We start from the raw sequence: 22,460 nt of genomic DNA on the forward strand, positions 1-22,460 counted from the left end.
CAGGAAGATTCTTGAACCACTTAAGGGCCACAATATCTGACCGAGCTTGTGGTCTCTTGAAGAATTCCTGCGCCTGCTCCAGAGTCCAAGGATAAACCATTGTCTCCCTATCTCCTCGAGGAAGAAGAGATTGTTCAGGATACAGTTCCCTCTTCTTCCTACTCGTCTCTCCTGCGTTTCCTCCTGGAGAATTACCCAGACTTCTTCAAGCCTCCTTCACCTACTTCTCCAGCTTCTACCTACCTCATGAAAAAGCATCCGTCAGAAAGTACCAGACTACCTGCTTGTTCTTCCTCCTCCTCAAGAAAGCTCTCAAAGAGCCCATGCCTGGCTGACCGCAGAGAACAGGGCAAAGCGACGCTTCCGCCCAGCAAATTGTTGAAGATGATACTCTTATTATGCCACCGGCTCCTTCCTTAAGTTTTTCCTCTCGCCTCCTCCCACTTCTCTGGTCTGGTGGATTCTTCCCGTAGAAAGGCTTTATTGTCGCCAAGATAATGTTCTCCTCAGCCGAACTAGACCACCTTATCAAGAATATTTTTAAGATGTTTGAGATCTTTAGTTTCCTTGATTGGGCCATCGCAGCACTAGGGAGTATGCTGAAGACTGCCCGATTTAGCTGGTGACTCCGCCTGACAGCACATGCTCAGACAGAGTACTAGGAGATGGCTCTTTGGTACCACCTCACTGTTTTCTATGGGTGTCCTTAAGAAGAGGGAGCTTGGTGTCTATTCAATTCTAAAGGAGTCTCACCGACGCAGAAGTCAGCTTTACTCTTCACTGCCTTAGACAAGTCTCACCTCTTTCCTCAAAATATAGTGAAGGATATTCTTTTAGAGCTACAGAGCAAGTCCACCTCTGACTTGTTGACTCAGTCCACTAGACGTCCTAAGGAGCCTGTGCCTTCCTAGATCGTTTCTCCCTCTTCAGCCAACCTCTTTCGTGAGGGAGAACTATGACCCAGCCTCGACCTAGATCAAACTTCCGACCTCCTACGAAGTCCATCAAGAGGTCTTCCTTCAAATCCAACCCCAAGAAGTAAGAAGTTAGTCCTCCGCGGCCAGGTAGGAGCCAGACTTCTACTTTTCTGGAAGGAATAGGAGAACAGAGGAGCAGACCCCTGAGTGATCAAGGTTCTCAAAGAGGGCTACTCCATTCCTTTCATGAAGACTCCTCCTTTAACTACATCTCCTATCGCCTTGACAGTGTACTCAAAAGGTTCCACGAAAGTTTTTGGCTCCCTCTCTGGTCAAGAAGTCGAACTCCTCTTTCCAAAGGAATGGTGAAGAAGTCCCAGAGCCCCACTCAGAAGTTTCACAGCTTTCGTGGTTCTGAAGGCCCCGGGGGCTGGATACGCTTTGAATCTCTTCAGACTGAAGACGAGGTTTAACATGGAGACCGTCACTCTTGTCATGTCCTCACTACAACAGGGGACTGGATGGTCACCTCTGACATGATGCGCACTTTCATGTCCCTGTTCATCCAGACTCGGAAATTTCTAAGCTTCGTTTTCAGAACAGATACTCCAATTCTGGCCCTATGCTTCGGTTTATCGACGGGCTCCTCAAGTTTTCACCTGAATCTAAGTTCCTCTGGGAATTGGCTTCACCTTCTGGGAATCATCAACTTTATCTAGATGATTGGCTTCTCCGCTCGTCATCAAAGGAAAAGTGCGCGGAGGACTTGAAAAGAACTCTTTCCCTGACACAGGAGTTAGGCATCCTCATAAACAAAAAGAAATCCCTTCTGATTCCATCTCAAGAGATTCCTATTTAGGGGATGATACTGAACTCTCAGACTTTTCGGCTTTCTGTCGCCTTCAAAAGAGCGTCGCGGAACTGCTTCAGACTGTCAGTCAGTTCTCACTTCCTTCCCTGCTCGGCAGTGCAGTGGATGAGTCTTCTGTGACCTTTTTCAGTAGAGTAGTTTGTAAATCTGGGCAAACTGCACATGAGACCACTTCAGTTTTTCCTCAGAGCGAATTGGTGCAGGAAAACCCAACCAGACTCTCTCATCTTCCAGATTACATTGGAAATCAAAGAGGATCTCCAGTGGTGGTTGTTTGGAAAAAGACTTCGGGAAGGGAAGTCTCTTCTCCCAGTGCATCCAGACCTTCAATTTTATTCCAGATGCCTCCAACCTAGGCTGGGGTGCTTCTGAAGGTTAGTCTCCGAACTGACTACAGAACAAAAGAATGCTCACATCAACATAGAGGAACTGCAGCGATTCACTTCTTGGGCCTCTATACTTCTCGGATCTGGTCCACGGTAAGAAGATTTTAGTACATGACAACACCACAGCTCTGCATATATTTGCAAACAGGGGGCACTCATCTTTCTCCCTGTACGACAGCGGCGATCTCCCTTCGTGGGCGGAAGAGAACAGTCTCTCTTTGTCACCCGGTTCATTCAAGGGAGGATGAACGTGGATTGCATGAATTAAGCCGCCTCAAACAGGTCCTTCCCGACCGAATGAACTCTGTAATCTAGTAGTTCATATTGGAAACTGTGGGGTAAACCCACAGATCTTTTTGCGACGCCAAGAAACTTTTCACTGTCTGCCCCTCTTGCTCTCCTCGGTCCCGATCCTTCAGCATGGGAGCACAGATGCAATGCTTTTGGATTGGACGCTTTGATGTGTACACCTTCCCTCCCTTCGAATGATCATCAGGGAAGTAATCAACAAGCTGTCAACGCATCAGAACACCTCCATGACCTAGCCCATTTTGGCCGAACAAGAGTGGTTTCCAGGCTTGATTCGCTCAGTTTACTACCCAAGACTACTTCCACAAAACGGTCTCTGCTCAGACAACCCCACTTCAGATTCCACCAAAGATTATCCGCTCTTGGCCCTGACAGGCTTCAGACTGTCAAGCGCCTTGTCAGAGCAAAAGGATTTTCGAGAAAAGCTGCAGAGGCAATTGCGAAATGAAGATTAGCTTCTTCTACAAAGCTCTACCAATCAAAGTGGACAGTCTTCAGAAGGTGGTGCAGCCACCACAACGTCTCTTCTTCTGAAACATCTATAAGCCAAATAGCTGATTTTTTTATTTTTCTAAAGTCCATCAAGAAACTATCGACCTCTACCATCAAAGGGTATAGGTCGATGCTCAGCTCAGTTTTTAAGCACAGAGGATGGACCTTTCGTCAAACATATCACCGACCTGGATCAAATCCTTCAATACGCCCAAAAAGATAGTTCTACCAACGCCTCTTTGGAACTTAGACGTTGTACCGAAGTGGCTCTGAACTGATCTAACCTCGTTCTGTTTCAAGAATCTCAATGAAAAAGACTCTTTTAACGGCTCTCGCCAAACGGTATAATTACAAGCAATAGACAAAGAATAGGCTTTTGCACAAGGAGACGAACTGCTCCTTTTCTCTGGTTTCCTAGCAAAGAACGAGGATTAACTGTAGTATTACAGAAAAGACATTCATATATATATACATATAAATATATACATATAAATATATACATATAAATATATACATATATATATATATATATATATATATATATATATATATATATATATATAATTATATATATATAAATAAAATATATATATATATATATATATATATATATATATATATATATATATATTATATATATATATACATACATATATATATATATATATATATATATATATATATATATATATATATATATACATATAAATATATATACATATAAATATATATACATATAAATATATAAATATATACATATATATATATATATATATATATATATATATATATATATATATATACATATAAATATATATATATATATATATATAATATATATATATATATATACATATAAACATATAAATATATCTATATATGTTAGTTATATATATATATATATATATATATATTATATATACATATATATATATCAATTACTGCCATTATCGAAATTTGTGTTATTGTCTTTGAACCAGGATGTGATGAAGTTGTAAGGTTTTGTAGATCAATTTTCTTTTCCTTCACCTTTTCTGTGTTCATTGATCCCCATGGTAATTGTTATATTTTATATGTATTCTTGTATAATGTAATAAATCATCAATACCTTATTTATCAGATTTACATGACATGCGACAAATATTTTTTATGATATCCCGTTTTCAATGGAAAAAATGGAATATTAAACACAAAATAGTTTCTCTCTCTCTGCATGATAACTAAAATGATAATACATATGAATTTCAACTTTTATTTTTACAGAATCCTTTTCGTTGAAAAAAAAAAGAACATTCAGAAAATATATAAATATACTGTAGTCTTTGATTATATGTGCCATGATCATAATTACATTGGAACAGTATCATTTTCTCCACAGTAATCTGAGCAAACTTTCGTAAACATTTTGGCACTGCATCTCCAAGTGTATCAACAAGGAATCCTTGATAACTGTTCATCTCTTCAACAATCAGTCCCATAAATTCGTTATTGAAAAATTTCAAAAAAATAACCTGCTTCCTTTGAATTTTCATTCATATTACATCTTGACATAATACCACCACCACTGCCGTCAAATAGGAAATCTCTGGGCTGGAAATAACTGGCAACCAACTCCCACTAGCTCTTCTCTCAATCTGGCGGCAGTCCACAACAATATCGTACGACACAGCCAGACTGATGGTTGTTTTAAGAATTGCATTGTAAGAGACACAGACGTAATCAAAGGGTTAAAGGCATGATAGATTATGCCCTTAAAATAAACATTCAACTCTGACAAATCTATTAGGCCTTTATAAGAATCCTTCAACACTGACAAATCTATTATTCCTTTAAAAGAAACCTTCAACACTGACAAATCTATCATGCCTTTAAAAGAAAACTTCAGCACTGACAAATCTATTATGCCTTTAAAAGAAACCTTCAGCACTGACAAATCTATTATGCTTTTATAAGACTTCATCAAAACCGACGAATCTATTGGGTCTTTAAAAGAAACCTTCAACACTGACCAATCTATTATGCCTTCAAAAGAATCCTTCAACACTGAAAAATCTATCATGCCTTTAAAAGAAACCTTTAACACGTGCTAAAGGTTTCTTTTAAAGGCATAATAGATTATGCCTTTAAAGGAAACCTTCAACTGTGAGAAATCTATTATGTCTTTAAAAGAAACCTTTAACACTCAAATCTAACATAATAGATTTGTCAGTGTTAAAGAATCCTTCAACACTGACAAATTGAATATGCCTTTAAAAGAAAAGTTCAACAGTGAGAAATATATTTTGCTTTACAAAAATCCTTCAACACTGACAAATCTACTATGCCTTTATAAAAATCCTTCAACACTGACAAATCTACTATGCCTTTATAAAAATCCTTCAACATTGACAAATCTACTATGCCTTTAAAAGAAACCTTCAACACCAACAAATCTATTATGCTTTTAAAAAAATCCTTCAACACTGACAAATCTATTATGCCTTTAAAAAATAACCATTTCTTTACTGACAAATCAATTATTCAGTGTTGAAGGTTCTTAAAAAAACCTTCAACACTGATAAATTATTAGTGTTCATAAGAATGGTTCAACACTGACAAATCTATTATTTTGTCTTTTAAAAGTTTCCTTCAACACTGAAAAATCTTTATGTTAAAGTTTTCTTTTCAACACTGATAAAAATATTATGCCTTTAAAAGAATCCTTCAATACTGACACACCTATTATGCCTTTAAAAGAAACCTTCAACACGTGGTGGAGGTTTCCTTTAAAGAAATAATAGATTATGTCCTTAAAAGAAACATTCAACACTGACAAATCTATTATGCCTTTATAAGAATACTTCAACAGTGACAAATCTATTATGCCTTTAAAAGAAACCTTCAACACTGAAAAAGTTATACCTTTGAAAGAATCCTTCAACACTGACAAACCTATTATACGTTTAAAAGAAACCTTCAACTCTGACAAATATATTCTGCCTTTAAAAGAATCCTCCAACACTGACAAATCTGTCATGCCTTCATTAGAATCGTTCAACACTGGCAAATCTATTATCCCTTTAAAAGAAACCTTCAACACTGACAATTTTATCATGGCCTTAAAAGAACCTTGAACGCTGACAAATCTACAATGTATTTAAAAGAAACCTTCAACACTGAAAAATCTATCATGCCTTTAGAAGAATCATTCAACACTGACAAATGTATTATGCCTCTGAAAGAAACCTTCAACACATGTAAAAGTTTTCTTTTAAAGAGATAACAGAATATGCCTTTAAAGGAAACCTTCAACAAAAGAAACTTTAATCACTGACAAACCTAGTATGCCTTAAAAGAAACCTTCAACACTTTCAAATCTATTGTGCCTTAAAAAGAATCCTTCAACACGAACAAATGTATTATGCCCTAAAAAGAACCTTTTCAACACTTAAAAAAATTTTTGCCTTAAAATGAATTTTCAACACTGACAAATTTATTATATCTTTAAAAGAAACCTTTAACAGACAAATCTAATATGCTTTTTAAAAGAATCCTTCAACACTGACAAATCTATTATGCCTTTCTAAGAATCCTTAAACACTGACAAATCTATTATGCCTTTAAAAGAATCCTTGAACACTGACAAATCTATTATGCCTTTAAAAGAATCCTTCAACACTGACAGGTTTCTTTATGGACCTTCTAAGAATCCTTGAACACTGACAAATCTATTATGCCTTTAAAAGAAACTGTCAACACTGTCAAATCTATTATTCCTGTAAAAGAAACCTTCAACACTGACAAATCTACTATGCCTTTAAAAGAAATCTTCAAAACTGACAAACTGATTATGCCTTGAAAAGAAACCTTCAATACTGAAAAATCTATTATGCCTTTAAAAGAATCATTCAACACTGACAAATCTATTATGCCTTTGAAAGAAACCTTAAACACATGTAGAAGGTTTCTTTTAAAGACAATAGATACCTTTAAAAGAAACCTTAAACAATGACAAACCTATTATGCCTTTAAAAGAAGCCTTCAACACTTACAAATCTACTGTATTGTGCCTTTAAAAGAATCCTTCAACACTGACAAATATATTATGCCCTAAAAAGAAACCTGCAACAGACGGTGAAGGTTTCTTTTAAGACATAATAGATTATGTATTTAAAAGAAACCTTCAACAGTGACAAATCTATTTTCCCTTTAAAAGAAACCTTCAACACTGATAAATCTATTATGCTTTTAAAAGAAACCTTCAACAATGACAAACCTATTATGCCTTTAAAAGAAAATAACACAAATCTATTATGCCTTTGAAAAATCCTTAACAGTGACAAATCTATTATATCTTTATAAGAATCCTTCAACACTGAAAGATCTATTATGCCTTTATGAGAAACATTCAACACTGACAAACCTATTATGATTTTGACAGAATTCTTGTACACTGAAAAATCTATTATTCATTTAAAAGAAACCTTCACAACCAATAAATCTTTTATGCCTTTAATAGAAACCTTCAACACTGACAAATCTATTATGCCTTTAAAAAAAAACTTCAACACTAACAAATCTATTATGCCTTTAAAACCTTTAAAAAACCTTCAACACTGACAAATATATTTTGCGTTTAAAAGAATTCAGCACTGAAAAATCCGTTATGTCTTTAAGGGGAGCGTTTGAAAAAATTGTTTTTTATTAATAACTCTGGTTTTTTTGCATGAATCAGTTTGAAATTTTGGGCATTGGTTAGTTTATGTATAGCGAAAAGGTCAGTATTCATATTTTCCTTCCCCCCCCCTCCCCAATTCTAATAATAATAAAAAAAAAACTATAACTATTGCAACCTAGGAGCTGAAATTTACGTGGTAGACAGGTATTATAGATTAGAATAAAGTAACAGAGTTTTTTTTTCAAATTTTTTTTTACAAATATTTTTCGATTTTTGAAAAATCTTGGATCGATTTCGTGGAAAAATAACTCCCAAAAATATTTTTGGGACAAAATAAAAAAAACTCTATAGTTTTAAAGACAATTTATTTAGCTTTCATTTGCTTTTTGTTTCATTGAGATAGGTGAATTCGTTTCGTGAGTTCCCATTTGAAGGTCAATAACTTTAGTTTTGAGATATCGGCTTCCAAAGTTTTATGATAACATTTTTAGCTTGTCTGTCCATTTATTTGCTTGTTGTCTCACACTTTGAGGTTTTTATGACAAATTTGATATGTTATATCATATTGATGTTATCTGTTGTTATTACTTTATGTATATTGAATTATATTTTATATATTTAGGCTCCTGGTCCCCCTCTTTCCTCTCTCTTGGAAAGAGTATTATCCCACATTGTGGGGAGTGTCAGTTGCCCACACTCCTCTCTCTGTGGCCAGGTTAAATTTTCTTGGTCTCAGCATGGTTTCTTCTGAACAAAGAAGTATTGCAAAGCCAAGAGAAATACAAACGATTGACTTGCAAAGTAATATAAGTGCGCTGAATGAAAAGTGTCAAAACACAGGTGAGGTTGGGCAGAGTGACGCTTTGCTTCGTCGACAGCTGAGCTGCCACTGATCACCTTAGTGGGTACACTTCTTCACCCAACAGAGCCTCTACGCGCTTGTGTAGGATATAGTTGCCATATACTGCATTTATATATTCTTCTTTGATAGCTAAATTGAAATTACTACCGATATACTGAAGTTATCATTTCATTATATTTTGCCATTAAAAGAATTCAACAATAACAAATCTATTATGCCTTTAAAAGAAACCTTCAACAATGACAAATCTACCATGCCTTTAAAAGATACCTTCAATAGTGAAAAATCTAATGAGCATTTAAAGGAATCATTCAACACTGCCAATGTATTACGCCTTTAAAAGAAACTGTCAACACTAACAAATCTATTATGCTTTTAAAAGAAACCTTCAACACTGAGAAAGAAACCTTAAACACATGTAGAAGGTTTCTTTTAAAGGCATAATACATTATGCCTTGAAAAGAAACCTTCAACAATGAAAAATCTATTATGCCTTTAAAAGAAACCTTAATCACAGAGAAACATATTATGCCTTTAAAAGAAACCTTCAACACATACAAATCTATTGTGACTTTAAAAGAATCCTTCAACACCAACTAATGGCCCTAAAAAAAACCTGCAACATGTGTTGAAGGTTTCTTTTTTAAAGACATAATAGAATATGTCTTTAAAAGAAACATTCAATAGTGACAAATCTACTATGCCTTTAAGAGGGTCCTTCAACAATGACAAATCTATTATCCCTTTCTAGGAATATTTCAACAATGAAAAATCTATTATGCCTTTACAAGAAACCTTCAACACTGACAAATCCATTATGTCATTAAAAAAATGTTCAACAATTATAAATCAAACAAGCCTTTAAAAGGATTCTTCAACACTGACAAATCTATTTTGCCTTTAAAAGAAGGTTCAACAGTGACAAATATATTTTGCCTTTAAAAGAAACCTTCAACACTGACAAATCTATATATCTTTATAAAAATCTTTCAACACTAACAAATCTATTATGCTTTTATAAGAATCCCTCAAAACTGATAAATCTATTACACTTTAAAAGAAACCTTCAACACTGACAAATGCCTTTGAAAGAATCCTTTAACACTGGCAAATCTATTATGCCTTTAAAAAAAACCTTTAACACGTGCTGAAGGTTTCTTTTAAAGGCATAACAGATTACGCCTTTAGGGCTTTAAAAAAAATCTTCAACACTGATAAATCTATTATATATGACTTTAAAACAATCCTTCAACACTAACAAATCTATTATCTTTCATAAGAACCCTTTACCACTTAGAAATCTATTATACCTTAAAATGAATCCTTCAACACTGACAAATTTATTATGCCATTAAAGGAAACTTTCAACACTAACAAATCTATTAAGCCTTTAAAAGAATCCTTCAACACTGACAAATCTATTATGCCTTTAAAAGAAACCTTCATTATGTGTTAAAGGTTTCTTTTTAAAGGCATAACAGAATCATTCAAAAAAACCTTCAACGCTGACAAATCTATTATGGAAGAAAAAAAATTTTCAACACACAAATCTATTATCCTTTTAAAAGAATCCTTCAACACTGACAAATCTACTATGCCTTTAAAAGAATCCTTCAACACTGACAAATATATTATGCCTTTAAAAGAAACCTTCAACACGTGTTGATGATCTTTTAAAGGCATAATAGATTATGCTTTTAAAAGCTTCCTTCAACCGTGACAAATCTATTATGCCTTTAAATGAATCCTTCAACAGTGACAAATCAATTATGCCTTTTAAAAGAATCCTTCAACACCAACAAATCTATTATGCCTTTAAAAGAAACCTTCAACAATGACAAATCTATTTGTTTTAAAAAGAATCCTTCAACACTGACAAATTTATTATGCCTTCAAAAGAATCTTTCAACACTGATAAATCTATTATGCCTTTAAAAGAAACTTTCAACACTGGAGTTTCGGTTTTGCCTTTAAAAGATTTTCTTTAACACCGACAATACCTTAAAACAAACCTTCAACATCGACAAATCTATTATGCTTTTAAAAGAAACTTTCAACAATGACAAATTTATTAATGCCTTTAAAAGAAACCTTTGATACTGAAAATCAACTATGCCTTTAAAAGAATCTTTCAACACTGAAAAATTTATTAATCCCTTTAAAAGAAACCTCAACACAGTGTTGAAGGTTTCTTTTAAAAACATAATAGATTATGTTTTTAAAAGAAACCTTCAACAGGTGATGACAAACCTATTATGCCTTTAAAAGAAATCCTTCAACACTGACAAATCTATTATATCTTTGAGAATCCTTCAACACTGACAAATCTATTATGCCTTTAAATGAAACCTTCAACATTTGACAAATCTATTATGCCTTTAAAGAATCCTTCAACAGACAAATCTATTATGCCTTTAAAAGAAACCTTCAACACCAACAAATCTACTATGCCTTTTAAGAAACTTTCAACAATGACAAATTTATTATGCCTTTAAAAGACTGTTTCAAGTTCAAGTGAAAAATCTCTTATGCCTTTAAAAGAATCATTCAACAGTGACAAATCTATAATGCCTTTTAAAGAAACCTTCAACACAACTGACAGGTTTCTTTAAAGGCATTTAAAATTATGCCTTAAAGGAAACCTTCAACAACGACAAATCCATTATGAAGGTTTTAAAAGAAACCTTCAATAACTGACAAATCTATTATGCCTTTAAAAGAAACCTTCAACACTTACAAATCTATTGTGCTTTAAAAAAGAATCCTTCAATACTGAAAACTGTATTATTCCCTAAAAAGAAACCTGCAACACATAGTGAAGGTTTCTTTTAAAGACATAATAGATTATGTTTTTAAAAGAAACCCTCAACAGTGACAAACCTATTATGCCTTTAAAAGAATCCTTCAACACTGACAAATCTATTATGCCTTTAAAAGAAACCTTCAACACTGACAAAACTATTGTGCCTTTAAAAGAAACCTACAATGCTGACAAAACTATTATGATTTTATAAGAATCCTTCAAAACTGACAAATCTACTATGCCTTTAAAAGAAACCTTTAACACGCTCTGAAGGTTTCTTTTTAGGCATATAATAGATTATGCCTTTAAAAAAAACCTTCAACAGTGACAAATCTATAATGCCTTTAAAAGAAACCTTCAACACTGATAAATCTATTATGCATTTACAAAAAACCTTGAACACTTACAAATCTATCAAGTATTTAAAACAATCCTTGAACACTAACAAATCTATTATGCCTTTAAAAGAAAAGTTCAACAGTGACATATGTATTTTTTCTTTAAAAGAATCCTTCAGCACTGACAAATCTATTATGCATTCAAAGGAAACCTTCAACACTGACAAATCTATTATGACTTTAAAAGAATCCTTCAACACTGACAAATCTATTATGGCTTTAAAAGAAACATTCAACACTGACAAATCTATTATGCCTATAAAAGAAACTATTAACTCTGACAAATCTATTAACTTAAAAGAAACGTTTAACAAATGTATTATGCCTTTAAAAGAATCCTTCAACATGACAAATCTGTTATGCCTTTAAAAGAAACCTTCAACAGTAACAAATCTATTATGCCTTTAAAAGAAACCAACAACACAAACAAATTTATTATGCCTTTAAAAGAAACCTTCAATACTGAAAAATCTCTTATGCCTTTAAAGAATCATTCAACAGTGACAAATCTATAATGCCTTTAAAAGAAAATTTGAAATCAATAAGGTTTCTTTTTAAACAAATAGATTATGCCTTTAAAAGAAACCTTCACAACGACAAATCCATATTATGCCTTTAAAAGAAAACCTTAATAACTAACAAATCTATTATGCCTTCGTAAGAATCCTTCAACACTAACAAATCTATTATGCCTTTAAAAAAAATCCTTCAACACTGACAAATCTAGTATGCCTTTAAAAGAATACTTCAATACTGATAAACCTATTATGCCTTTCAAAGAATTCTTCAACACTGACTAATGTATTATGCCTTTAAAAGAAACCTTTAGATTCATTCAGTGTTGAAGGTTTCTTTTAAAGGCATATTAGATTATATTCTTAAAGAAACCTTCAATGCTGACATATCTATTATGCCTTTAAAAGAAACCTTCAACACTGACTAATGTATTATGCCTTTAAAAAAAGAAATTTTCAACACTGACAAATCTATTATGCTTTTAAAAGAATCCTTCAACACTGACATATCTACTATGCCTTTAAAAGAATACTTCAACACTGGCAAATCTATTATGCCTTTAAATTAACCATCAACACTGAAATATATTTTCCCTTTAAAAGAATCCTTCAACACTGACAAATCTATTATACCTTCATAAGACTCATTCAACACTGACAAATCTATTATACCTTCATAACAATCATTCAACACTGATAAATGTATTATGTCTTTAAAAGAAACTTTCAATACTGACAAATCTATTATGCCTTTAAAAGAAACCTTCAACACTGACAATTATATTTTGCCTTTAAAAGAATTCTTCAACACTGATAAATCTGTTATACCTTCATAAGAATCGTTCAACACTGATAAATGTATTATGTCTTTAAAATTAACCTTCAACACTAACAAATCTATTTTGCCTTTAAAAGAATTCTTCAACACTAACAAATCTAATATGCCTTTTAAAGAAACCTTCAACACTGACAATTCTATCATGCTCTTCAAAGAAACCTTCAACACTGACAAATGTACTATGCCTTTAAAAGATACCTTCAACATTGAAAATTTATTATGCCTTTTAAGGAAACCTTCAATAGTGAAAAATCTAATAAGTCTTTAAAAGAATCTTCAACGCTGACAAATCTATTATTCCTCTAAAAGAAGCCGTCAATTCTGAAAAATCTATTATTCCTCTAAAAGAAAACTTCAACACTGACAAATCTATTATAATTTTAAAAGAAACCTTCAACAATGAGAAATCTATTATGCCTTTGAAAGAAATCTTCAACACATGTAGAAGGTTTCTTTTAAAGGCATTAAAGATTATGCCTTAAAAAAACCTTCAACAATGAAAAATCTATTATGCCTTTAAAAGAAACCTTAATCAGTGACAAACCTATCATGCCTTTAAAAGAAATCTTCAAAATTGACAAATCTACTATACCTTTCAAAGAATACTTCAACACTGACAAATCTATTATGCTTTTAAAAGAAACTGTCAACATGTGCTGAACGTCTTTTAAAGGCATAATAAATTATGCATTTAAAAGAAAACTTCAACAGTGACAAATCTATTATGCCTTTGAAAGAATTTGTCAACACTGACTAATCAATTATGCCTTTATAATAATTCTTCAACACTGACAAATGTATTATCCCTTTAAAAGAAACATTCAAAACTGACAAATCTATTATGCCTTTAAAAGAAGCCTTCAACACTGACAAACCTATTATGCCTTTAAAAGAAACCTTCAACACTGACAAATATATTTTGCCATTAAAAGAATCCTTCAACACTGACAAATCTATTATGCCTTCATAAGAATCGTTCAACAGTGATAAATGTATTATGTCTTTAAAGAAGCTTTCAACACTGACAAATCTATTTTCCCATTAAAATAATTCTTCAAACCTGGCAAATCTAATATGCCTTTAAAAGAAACTTTCAACACTGACAATTCTATCATGCCCATCAAAAAAACCTTCAACACTGACAAATCTACTGTGCCTTTAAAAGGTATCTTCAACACTGAAGATTTATTATGCCTTTAAAAGAAACCTTCAACAGTGAAAAATCTATTATGCCTTTAAAAGAAACGTTCAACACTGACAAACCTACCATGTCTTTAAAAGAAACCGACAACACTGACAAATCTATTATTCCTCTAAAATAAACCTTCAACAATGACAACTCTATTATGCCTTTAACAGAAACCTTCAACACTGACAATTCTATCATGTCTTTAAAAGAAACCTTCAACACTGACCAATCTATTATATTTTTAAAAGAATCCTTCAACAGAGACAAATCTATTATGCCTTCATAAGAATCGTTCAACACTGACATCTATTATGCCTTTAAAAGAAAATGTCAACACGTGTTGAAGGTCTTTTAAAGGCGTATTAGATTATGCTTTTAACAGAAAACTTCAACAGTGAAAAATCTATTATGACTTTAAAAGAACCCTTAAACACTGACTAATGTATTATGAGTTTATAAGAATTCTTCAACAATGACAAATCTATTACGCCTTTAAAAGAAACCAACACTGACAATTATATTTTGCCTTTAAAAGAATTCTTCAACACTGACAAATCTATTACACCTTCATAAAAATCACTCAACACTGATAAATGTATTATGTCTTTAAAAGAAACCTTCAACACTAACAAATCTATTTTGCATTAAAAGAATTCTTCAACACTAACAAATCTAATATGCCTTTAAAAGAAACCTTCAACACTGACAATTCTTGAAGGTTGCTCTTCAAAGAAACCTTCAGTGTTGAAGATTTATTATGCCTTTAAAAGAAACCTTCAACAGTGAAAATGGTAATGAGCCTTTAAAAGAATCTTCAACACTGACAAATCTATTATGCCTTTAAAAGAAAACGCCAATACTGAAAAATCCATAATTCCTCTAAAAGAAAACCTTCAACACTGACAAATCTATTATACTTTTAAAAGAGACCTTCAACTCTGAGAAATCTATTATGCCTTTGAAAGAAATCTTCAACATGTGAAGGTTTCTTTTAAAGGCATAAAAGATTATACTTTTAAAAGAAACCTTCAACAGTGAAAAATCTATTATGCCTTTAAAAGAAACCTTAATCACTGACAAACCTATAATGATTTTTAAAAGAAACTTTCAACACTTACAAATTTATTGTGCCTTTAAAAGAATCCTTCAACACTGACAAATCTATTATGCCTTTAAAAGAATACTTTAAAAACAAATCAACACGGGTTGAATTTCTTTTAAAGGCATAATAATTTTATCCTTTCAAAAAAACTTCAACAATGACAAATCTATTATCTTTAAAAGAATCCTTAAACACTGTTAATCTATTATGCCTTTATAAAGAATTTTAATTTGTTGACAAATCTATTATCCCTTTAAAAAAAACATTCAACACTGAAAAATCTATTATACCTTTAAAAGAATCCTTCAACACTGACAAATCTATTATGCCTTTAAAAAAACCTTCAACACTGACAAAATATTTTGCCTTTAAAAAGAATTTCTTCAACACTGACAAATCTATTATGCCTTTCAAAGAATCTGTTCAACAGTGATAAATGTATTATGTCAGTTTTAAATTTCTTCTTCAACACTGACAAATCTATTTTGCCATTTAAAAGAATCCTTCAACACTGACAAATCTATTATGCCTTTATAAGAAATCGTTCAACAGTGACAAATCTATTATGCCTTTGAAAAAAGAAACTTTCAACACTGATGATTCTATCATGCCTTTAAAAGAACCCTTCAACACTGACAAATCTACTATGCCTTTAAAATAATACCTTCAACACTGACAAATTTATTATGCCTTTAAAAGAAACCTTCAACAGTGAAAAATCTATTATGCCTTTTAAAAGAAACCTTCAACATTGACAAATATATTTTGCCTTTAAAAGAAACCTTCAACACTGACAAAAATCTATTATTCCTTCTAAAAGAAACCTTCAACAATGATAACTATATTATGTCTTTAAAGAAACTTTCAACATGAAAAATCTATTATCCCTTTAAAAATCATTCTTCAACTGACAAAACTATAGCCTATGCCTTTGAAAAAAACTTAAACAATTGTAAAATGGGTCTTTTAAAGGCATAATAGATTATGCCTTTAAAAAAAACCTTCAACAATGACAAATCTATTGTGCCTTTGTTGAGAATCATTCAACACTGACAAATCTATTATGCCTTTAAAAGAAACCTTCAACACTGAAAATCTATTATGCCTTTAAAAGAAACGTTCAACACTGACAAACCTACCATGTCTTTAAAAGAAACCGAAAACACTGAGAAATCTATTATTCCTTTAATATAAACCTTCAACAATGACAATTCTATTATGCCTTTAACAGAAACCTTCAACACTGACAATTCTATCATGTCTTTAAAAGAAACCTTCAACACTGACCAATCTATTATATTTTTAAAAGAATCCTTCAACAGAGCGACAAATCTATTATGCCTTCATAAGAATCGTTCAACACTGACATCTATTATGCCTTTAAAAAAAACTGTCAACACGTGTTGAAGGTCTTTTAAAGGCATATTTAGATTATGATTTTAACAGAAAACTTCAACAGTGAAAAATCTATTATGACTTTAAAAGAACCCTTAAACACTGACTAATGTATTATGAGTTTATAAAAGAATTCTTCAACAATGACAAATCTATTATGCCTTTAAAACAAACCTACAACACTGACAACTATATTTTGCCTTTAAAAGAATTCTTCAACACTGACAAATCTATTACACCTTCATAAAAAAATCATTCAACACTGATAAATGTATTATGTCTTTAAAAGAAACCTTCAATACTAACAAATCTATTTTCCATTAAAAGAATTCTTCAACACTAACAAATCTAATATGCCTTTAAAAGAAACCTTCAACACTGACAATTCTATCATGCTCTTCAAAGAAACCTTCAACACTGACAAATGTACTATGCCTTTAAAAGATACCTTCAACACTGAAGATTTATTATGTCTTTAAAGGAAACCTTCAACAGTTAAAAACCTAATAAGCCCTTAAAAGAATCTTCAACACTGACAAATCTATTATGCCCTTAAAAGAAACCGTCAATACTGAAAAATCCATTATTCCTCTAAAAGAAACCTTCAACACTGACAAATCTATTATACTTTTAAAAGAAACCTTCAACTCTGGGAAATCTATTATGCCTTTGAAAGAAACCTTCAACAGATGTAGAAGGTTTCTTTTAAAGGCATAAAAGATTATGCCTTTAAAAGAAACATTCAACAGTGAAAAATTTATTATGCCTTTAAAAGAAACCTTAATCAGTGACAAACCTATCATGCCTTTAAAAGAAACCTTCAACGCTTACAAATTTATTGTGCCTTTAAAAGAATCCTTCAACACTGACAAATCTACTATGCCTTTAAAAGAATACTTCAACACTGACAAATCTATTATGCTTTAAAAAGAAACTGTCAACACGGGTTGAACGTCTTTTAAAGGCATAATAAATTATGCTTTAAAAAAAACTTCTTTTAATGACAAATCTATTAAGTCTTTAAAAGAATCCTTAAACACTGACTAATCTATTATGCCTTTATAAGAATTCTTAAACACTGACAAATATATTATCCCTTTAAAAGAAACATTCAACACTGACAAATCTATTACACCTTTAAGAGAATCCTTCAACACTGACAAATCTATTATGCCTTTAAAAGAAACCTTCTACACTGACAAATATATTTTGCCATTAAAATAATCTTTCAACACTGACAAATCTATTATGCCTTCATAAGAATCGTTCAACAGTGATAAATGTATTATGTCTTTAAAAGAAGCTTTCAACACTGACAAATCTATTTTGCCATTAAAAGAATCCTTCAACACTGACAAATCTATTATGCCTTCATAAGAATCGTTCAACAGTGACAAATGTATTATGTCTTTAAAAGAAACTTTCAACACTGATGATTCTATCATGCCCTTCAAAGAAACCTTCAACACTGACAAATCTACTGTGTCTTTAAAAGATACCTTCAACACTGAAGATTTATTATGCCTTTAAAAGAAACCTTCAACAGTGAAAAATCTATTATGCCTTTAAAAGAAACCTTCAACATTGACAAACCTACTATGTCTTTAAAAGAAACCGACAACACTGACAAATCTATTATTCCTCTAAAAGAAACCTTCAACAATGACAACTCTATTATGCCTTTAAAAGAAACCTTCAACACGGAAAAATCTATTATGGCTTTAAAGAATCATTCAGCACTGACAAAACTATAATGCCTTTGAAAGAAAACTTAAACAATTGTAAAATGGGTCTTTTAAAGGCATAATAGATTATTCCTTTAAAAGAAACCTTCAACAATGGAAAATCTATTATGCCTTTAAAAGAATCCTTCAACATTGACAAATCTATTATGCCTTTCTAAGAATCATTCAATACTGACAAATCTATCATGCTTTTAAAAGAAACCTTCAACATTGACAAATCTATTATGTTTTTAAAAGAATCCTTCAACACAGACAAATCTATTATGCCTGTAAAAGAAACCTATCAATACTTTAAAAGAAACTTTTACAAATGTCCTTTAAAACAAACCTTCAACACTGACAAATCTACTATGCCTTTAAAAGAAACCTTCCACACTGACAAATTTATTGCCCTTAAAACAAAAAAACATTCAACATGCAGTTTTAAAAAAACCTTTAAACACTGACAAATTATGCCTTTAAAAAAACATTCAACACTGAAAATTCTATTATGCCTTGAAAAAAATAATTCAACATGGACAAATCTATAATGCCTTTGATAGAAACCTTAAACACAAGTAGAAAGTTTTTCAAAGGCATAATAGATTATGCCTTTCAGGGAGCGTTTGACAAAAAAATTAGAAAAATCCAAATTTTCCCTGATATTTCATATACGGACTCTTTCACCTCTTGACTATATTCTCAGAACATTTTGCTGAAAAATTCGCAATAGTAATTTTTGCATAATGTAATGATAACTTCAGTATATCGGTAGTAATTTCAATTTAGCTATGTAAGAATATCTAAATGCGGTATATGGTAACTATATCCTATGCAAGTGCGTAGAGGCTCTGTTGGGTGAAGGAGTGTACTCACTTGGGTGATCAGTGGCAGCTCAGCTCTCGACGAAGCAAGATGTCACGCTGCCCAACCTCGCCCGTGTTTTGACACACTTTTCATTCAGCGCACTTATACTTTGCAAGTCAATTTTTTGTATTTCTCTTGGCTTTGCAATACTTCTTTGTTCAGAAGAAACCATGCTGAGACCAAGAAAATTTAACCTGGCCACAATGTGGGATAATACTCTTTCCAAGAGAGGAAAGAGGGGGACCAGGAGCCTAAATATATAAAATATAATTCAATATACATAAAATAATAACTACACACAACATCAATATCATATAACATATCAAATTTGTCATAAAAACCTCAAAGTGTGAGACATACAAGCTAAAAAAGGTTATCATAAAACTTTGGAGGCCGATATCTCAAAACTAAAGTTATTGACCTTCAAATGGGAACTCACGAAACGAATTCACCTATCTCAATGAAACAAAAAGCAAATGAAAGCTAAATAAATTGTCTACAAAACTACATTTCTTTTATTTTGTCACAAATATATTTTTGAGATTTATTTTTCCACGAAATTGATCAAAAATTTTTCAAAAATCAAAAAATATTTAAAAAAAAAAACACTCTACCACTTTATTCTAATCTATAATACCTGTCTACCATGTAAGTTTCAGCTCTTAGGTTGCAATAGTTATGGCTGAGTTTTTTTTTTTTAAGAATTTTGGGGGGCAGGGGTACCAGCAAATGGGGGCGAGAAGGAAAATATGAATACTGACCTTTTTGCTATACACAAACTAACCAATACCCAAATTTTCGACCTGATTCATGCAAAAAAACCAGTTATTAATACAAAACGATTTTTTCAAACGCTCCCCTTAAAAGAAACCTTCAACAATGACAAATCCGTTATGTCTTTAAAAGAAACCTTAATCACTGACAAACCTATTATGCCTTATAAGAAACCTTCAACACTTACAAATCTGTTGTGCCTTTAAAAGAATCATTCAACCCCGACAAACCTATTATGCATATAAAAGCAACTTTCAACACTGACAAATCTATTCTCCCTTTAAAAGTAACTGCCAACACTGACAAACCTATTATGCCTTTAAAAGAAACCTTCAACACTGAGAAATCTATTATGCTAATAAAAGAATCCTTCAAAACTTACAAATCCATTATGCTTTTATATGAAACCTTCAACAAGCACTGAAGGTTTCTTTTAAAGGCATAACAGATTATGCCTTTAAAAGAAACCTTCAACACTGACAAATCTATTATGATTTAAAAGAAACGAACACTAGCAAATCTATTATGCCTTTAAAAGAATCCTTCAACACTGACAAAGCTATTATTTCTTTATAAGAATCCTTCAACACTGACAAATCTACTCTGTATTTAAAAGAAACTTCAACATTGATAAACCCACTATGCCTTTAAAAGAAACCTTCAACACTGACTAATCTACTATGCCTTTAAGAGTCACCTTCAAAACTGACTAATCTACTATGCCTTGAAGAGTCACCTTCAAAACTGACAAATGTACTGTCTCTTTAAAAGAAACCTTCAACACTGACAAATCTATCATAACTTTAAAAGAAACCTTCAACACTGACAAATCTATCATAACTTTAAAAGAAACCTTCAACACTGACAAATCTATTATAACTTTAAAAGAAACCTTCAACACTGACAAATCTATTATAACTTTAAAAGAAACCTTCAACACTTTTAAATCCATTATGCCTTAAAAAAACCTTTTTTAAAAGAATTGCCTTTTCAACACTGACAAATCCATTATGCCTTTAAAAGGAACTTTCAACACTGACAAATCCATTATGCCTTTAATTAAAAGGAACTTTCAACACTGACAAATCCAGTATGCCTTTAAACTGAACCTTCAATACTGACAAATCTATTGTGCCTTCAACAGAAACCTTCAACACTGACAAATCTATTGTGCCTTCAACAGAAGCCTTCAACACTGACAAACCAACTATGCTTTTAACAGAAAACTTCAACACTGAAAAATCAACTATGCCTTCAACAGTAACCTTCAACACTGAAAATTGTCTATGCCTTTTACAGAACAGCAAATCGATTATTCCTTTAACTTACACCTTGAACACTGACAAATCAAATGTGCCTCTAACAGAAGCCTTCAACACTGACAGATCAACTATGGCTTTAACAGTAACCTTCAACACTGACAAATCAACTATGGCTTTAACAGTAACCTTCAACACTGGCAAATCAACTATACCTTTAACAGAAACCTTCAACACTAACAAATCAACTACACCTTTAACAAAAACCTTCAACACTGGCAAATCAACTATGACTTTAACAGAAACCTCCAACACTGACAATTCAACTATGCCTTTAACAGTAACCTTCAACACTGAAAATTAGCAATGTCTTTTACAGAAAATTTTACCAACAGCAAATCAATTATGCCTTTAACTTAAAACCTTGAACACTGAAAAATCAACTGCGCCTTCAACCATCTGGTGGTTCGATGACGTGAAACCGCACCAATAAATTTTTTGCTGTAAGTGCTCCAATGCCGCGATTTCAGAGTCATCCGTGAGTTATTTTCGGGGAAAATTCACCAAAAACAAAGTCATCCGAAGAAAACGAGGACTGCGCCATTACGTGGGCAGATCTTGGACTTACAAGAAAACGTAAACAGGAAACCGATAGGTATCGCGGATGCACCACAGTCCCTCCCCAACTAAAGCACTTCACCTCCTTTTTTGACTGAGTTCGGCACGACTTTTAGCACTCTCACTTTTTTGCTTTGCTGTCATTTATCTGCGTTTGTGAAGTGCTTTTGCTTTTCTTATTGTTATAAAAGTGTTTGCAAGTGATTGTTGAGTATTTTGAATAATATTTCAAGTGTTTTTGATAAGATAAATAGAGAAGAATTTACTTTTTATACGTATATTTCTGTCTTTCAGCTTCAATTGCTCAATTTTTTCTGGGCACACTTATTGCTTTTACGTGGGCTATTTATAGAAAATTTATTCAGCATTCCATTGCAATTTTTGCTTTTTTCTTAGCATCATTCATTACCGAGTAATATATGAGCACTCGAGAACCCAGTCAAGCCGTGTAGTTCAGCCTTGGGTTTACGAGTGCATGAATAAT

The 22,460-nt window shown here is 32.2% G+C and overlaps 1 protein-coding gene across 1 annotated transcript; it reads left to right on the plus strand.

Annotated features, from left to right (window-relative positions):
- Nucleotides 1–1,539: 1,539 nt before the first annotated feature.
- Nucleotides 1,540–21,722, plus strand: LOC136838260 (uncharacterized). The gene is made up of 3 exons (XM_067103123.1): nucleotides 1,540–1,712; nucleotides 2,023–2,162; nucleotides 21,244–21,722. The coding sequence occupies exons 1-3, from the start codon at nucleotides 1,540–1,542 to the stop codon at nucleotides 21,720–21,722; spliced, it is 792 nt and encodes a 263-aa protein (XP_066959224.1).
- Nucleotides 21,723–22,460: the final 738 nt, after the last annotated feature.

The sequence above is a fragment of the Macrobrachium rosenbergii genome, unplaced genomic scaffold (genome assembly GCF_040412425.1).
Source record: "Macrobrachium rosenbergii isolate ZJJX-2024 unplaced genomic scaffold, ASM4041242v1 282, whole genome shotgun sequence".
NCBI lineage: Eukaryota > Metazoa > Arthropoda > Malacostraca > Decapoda > Palaemonidae > Macrobrachium > Macrobrachium rosenbergii.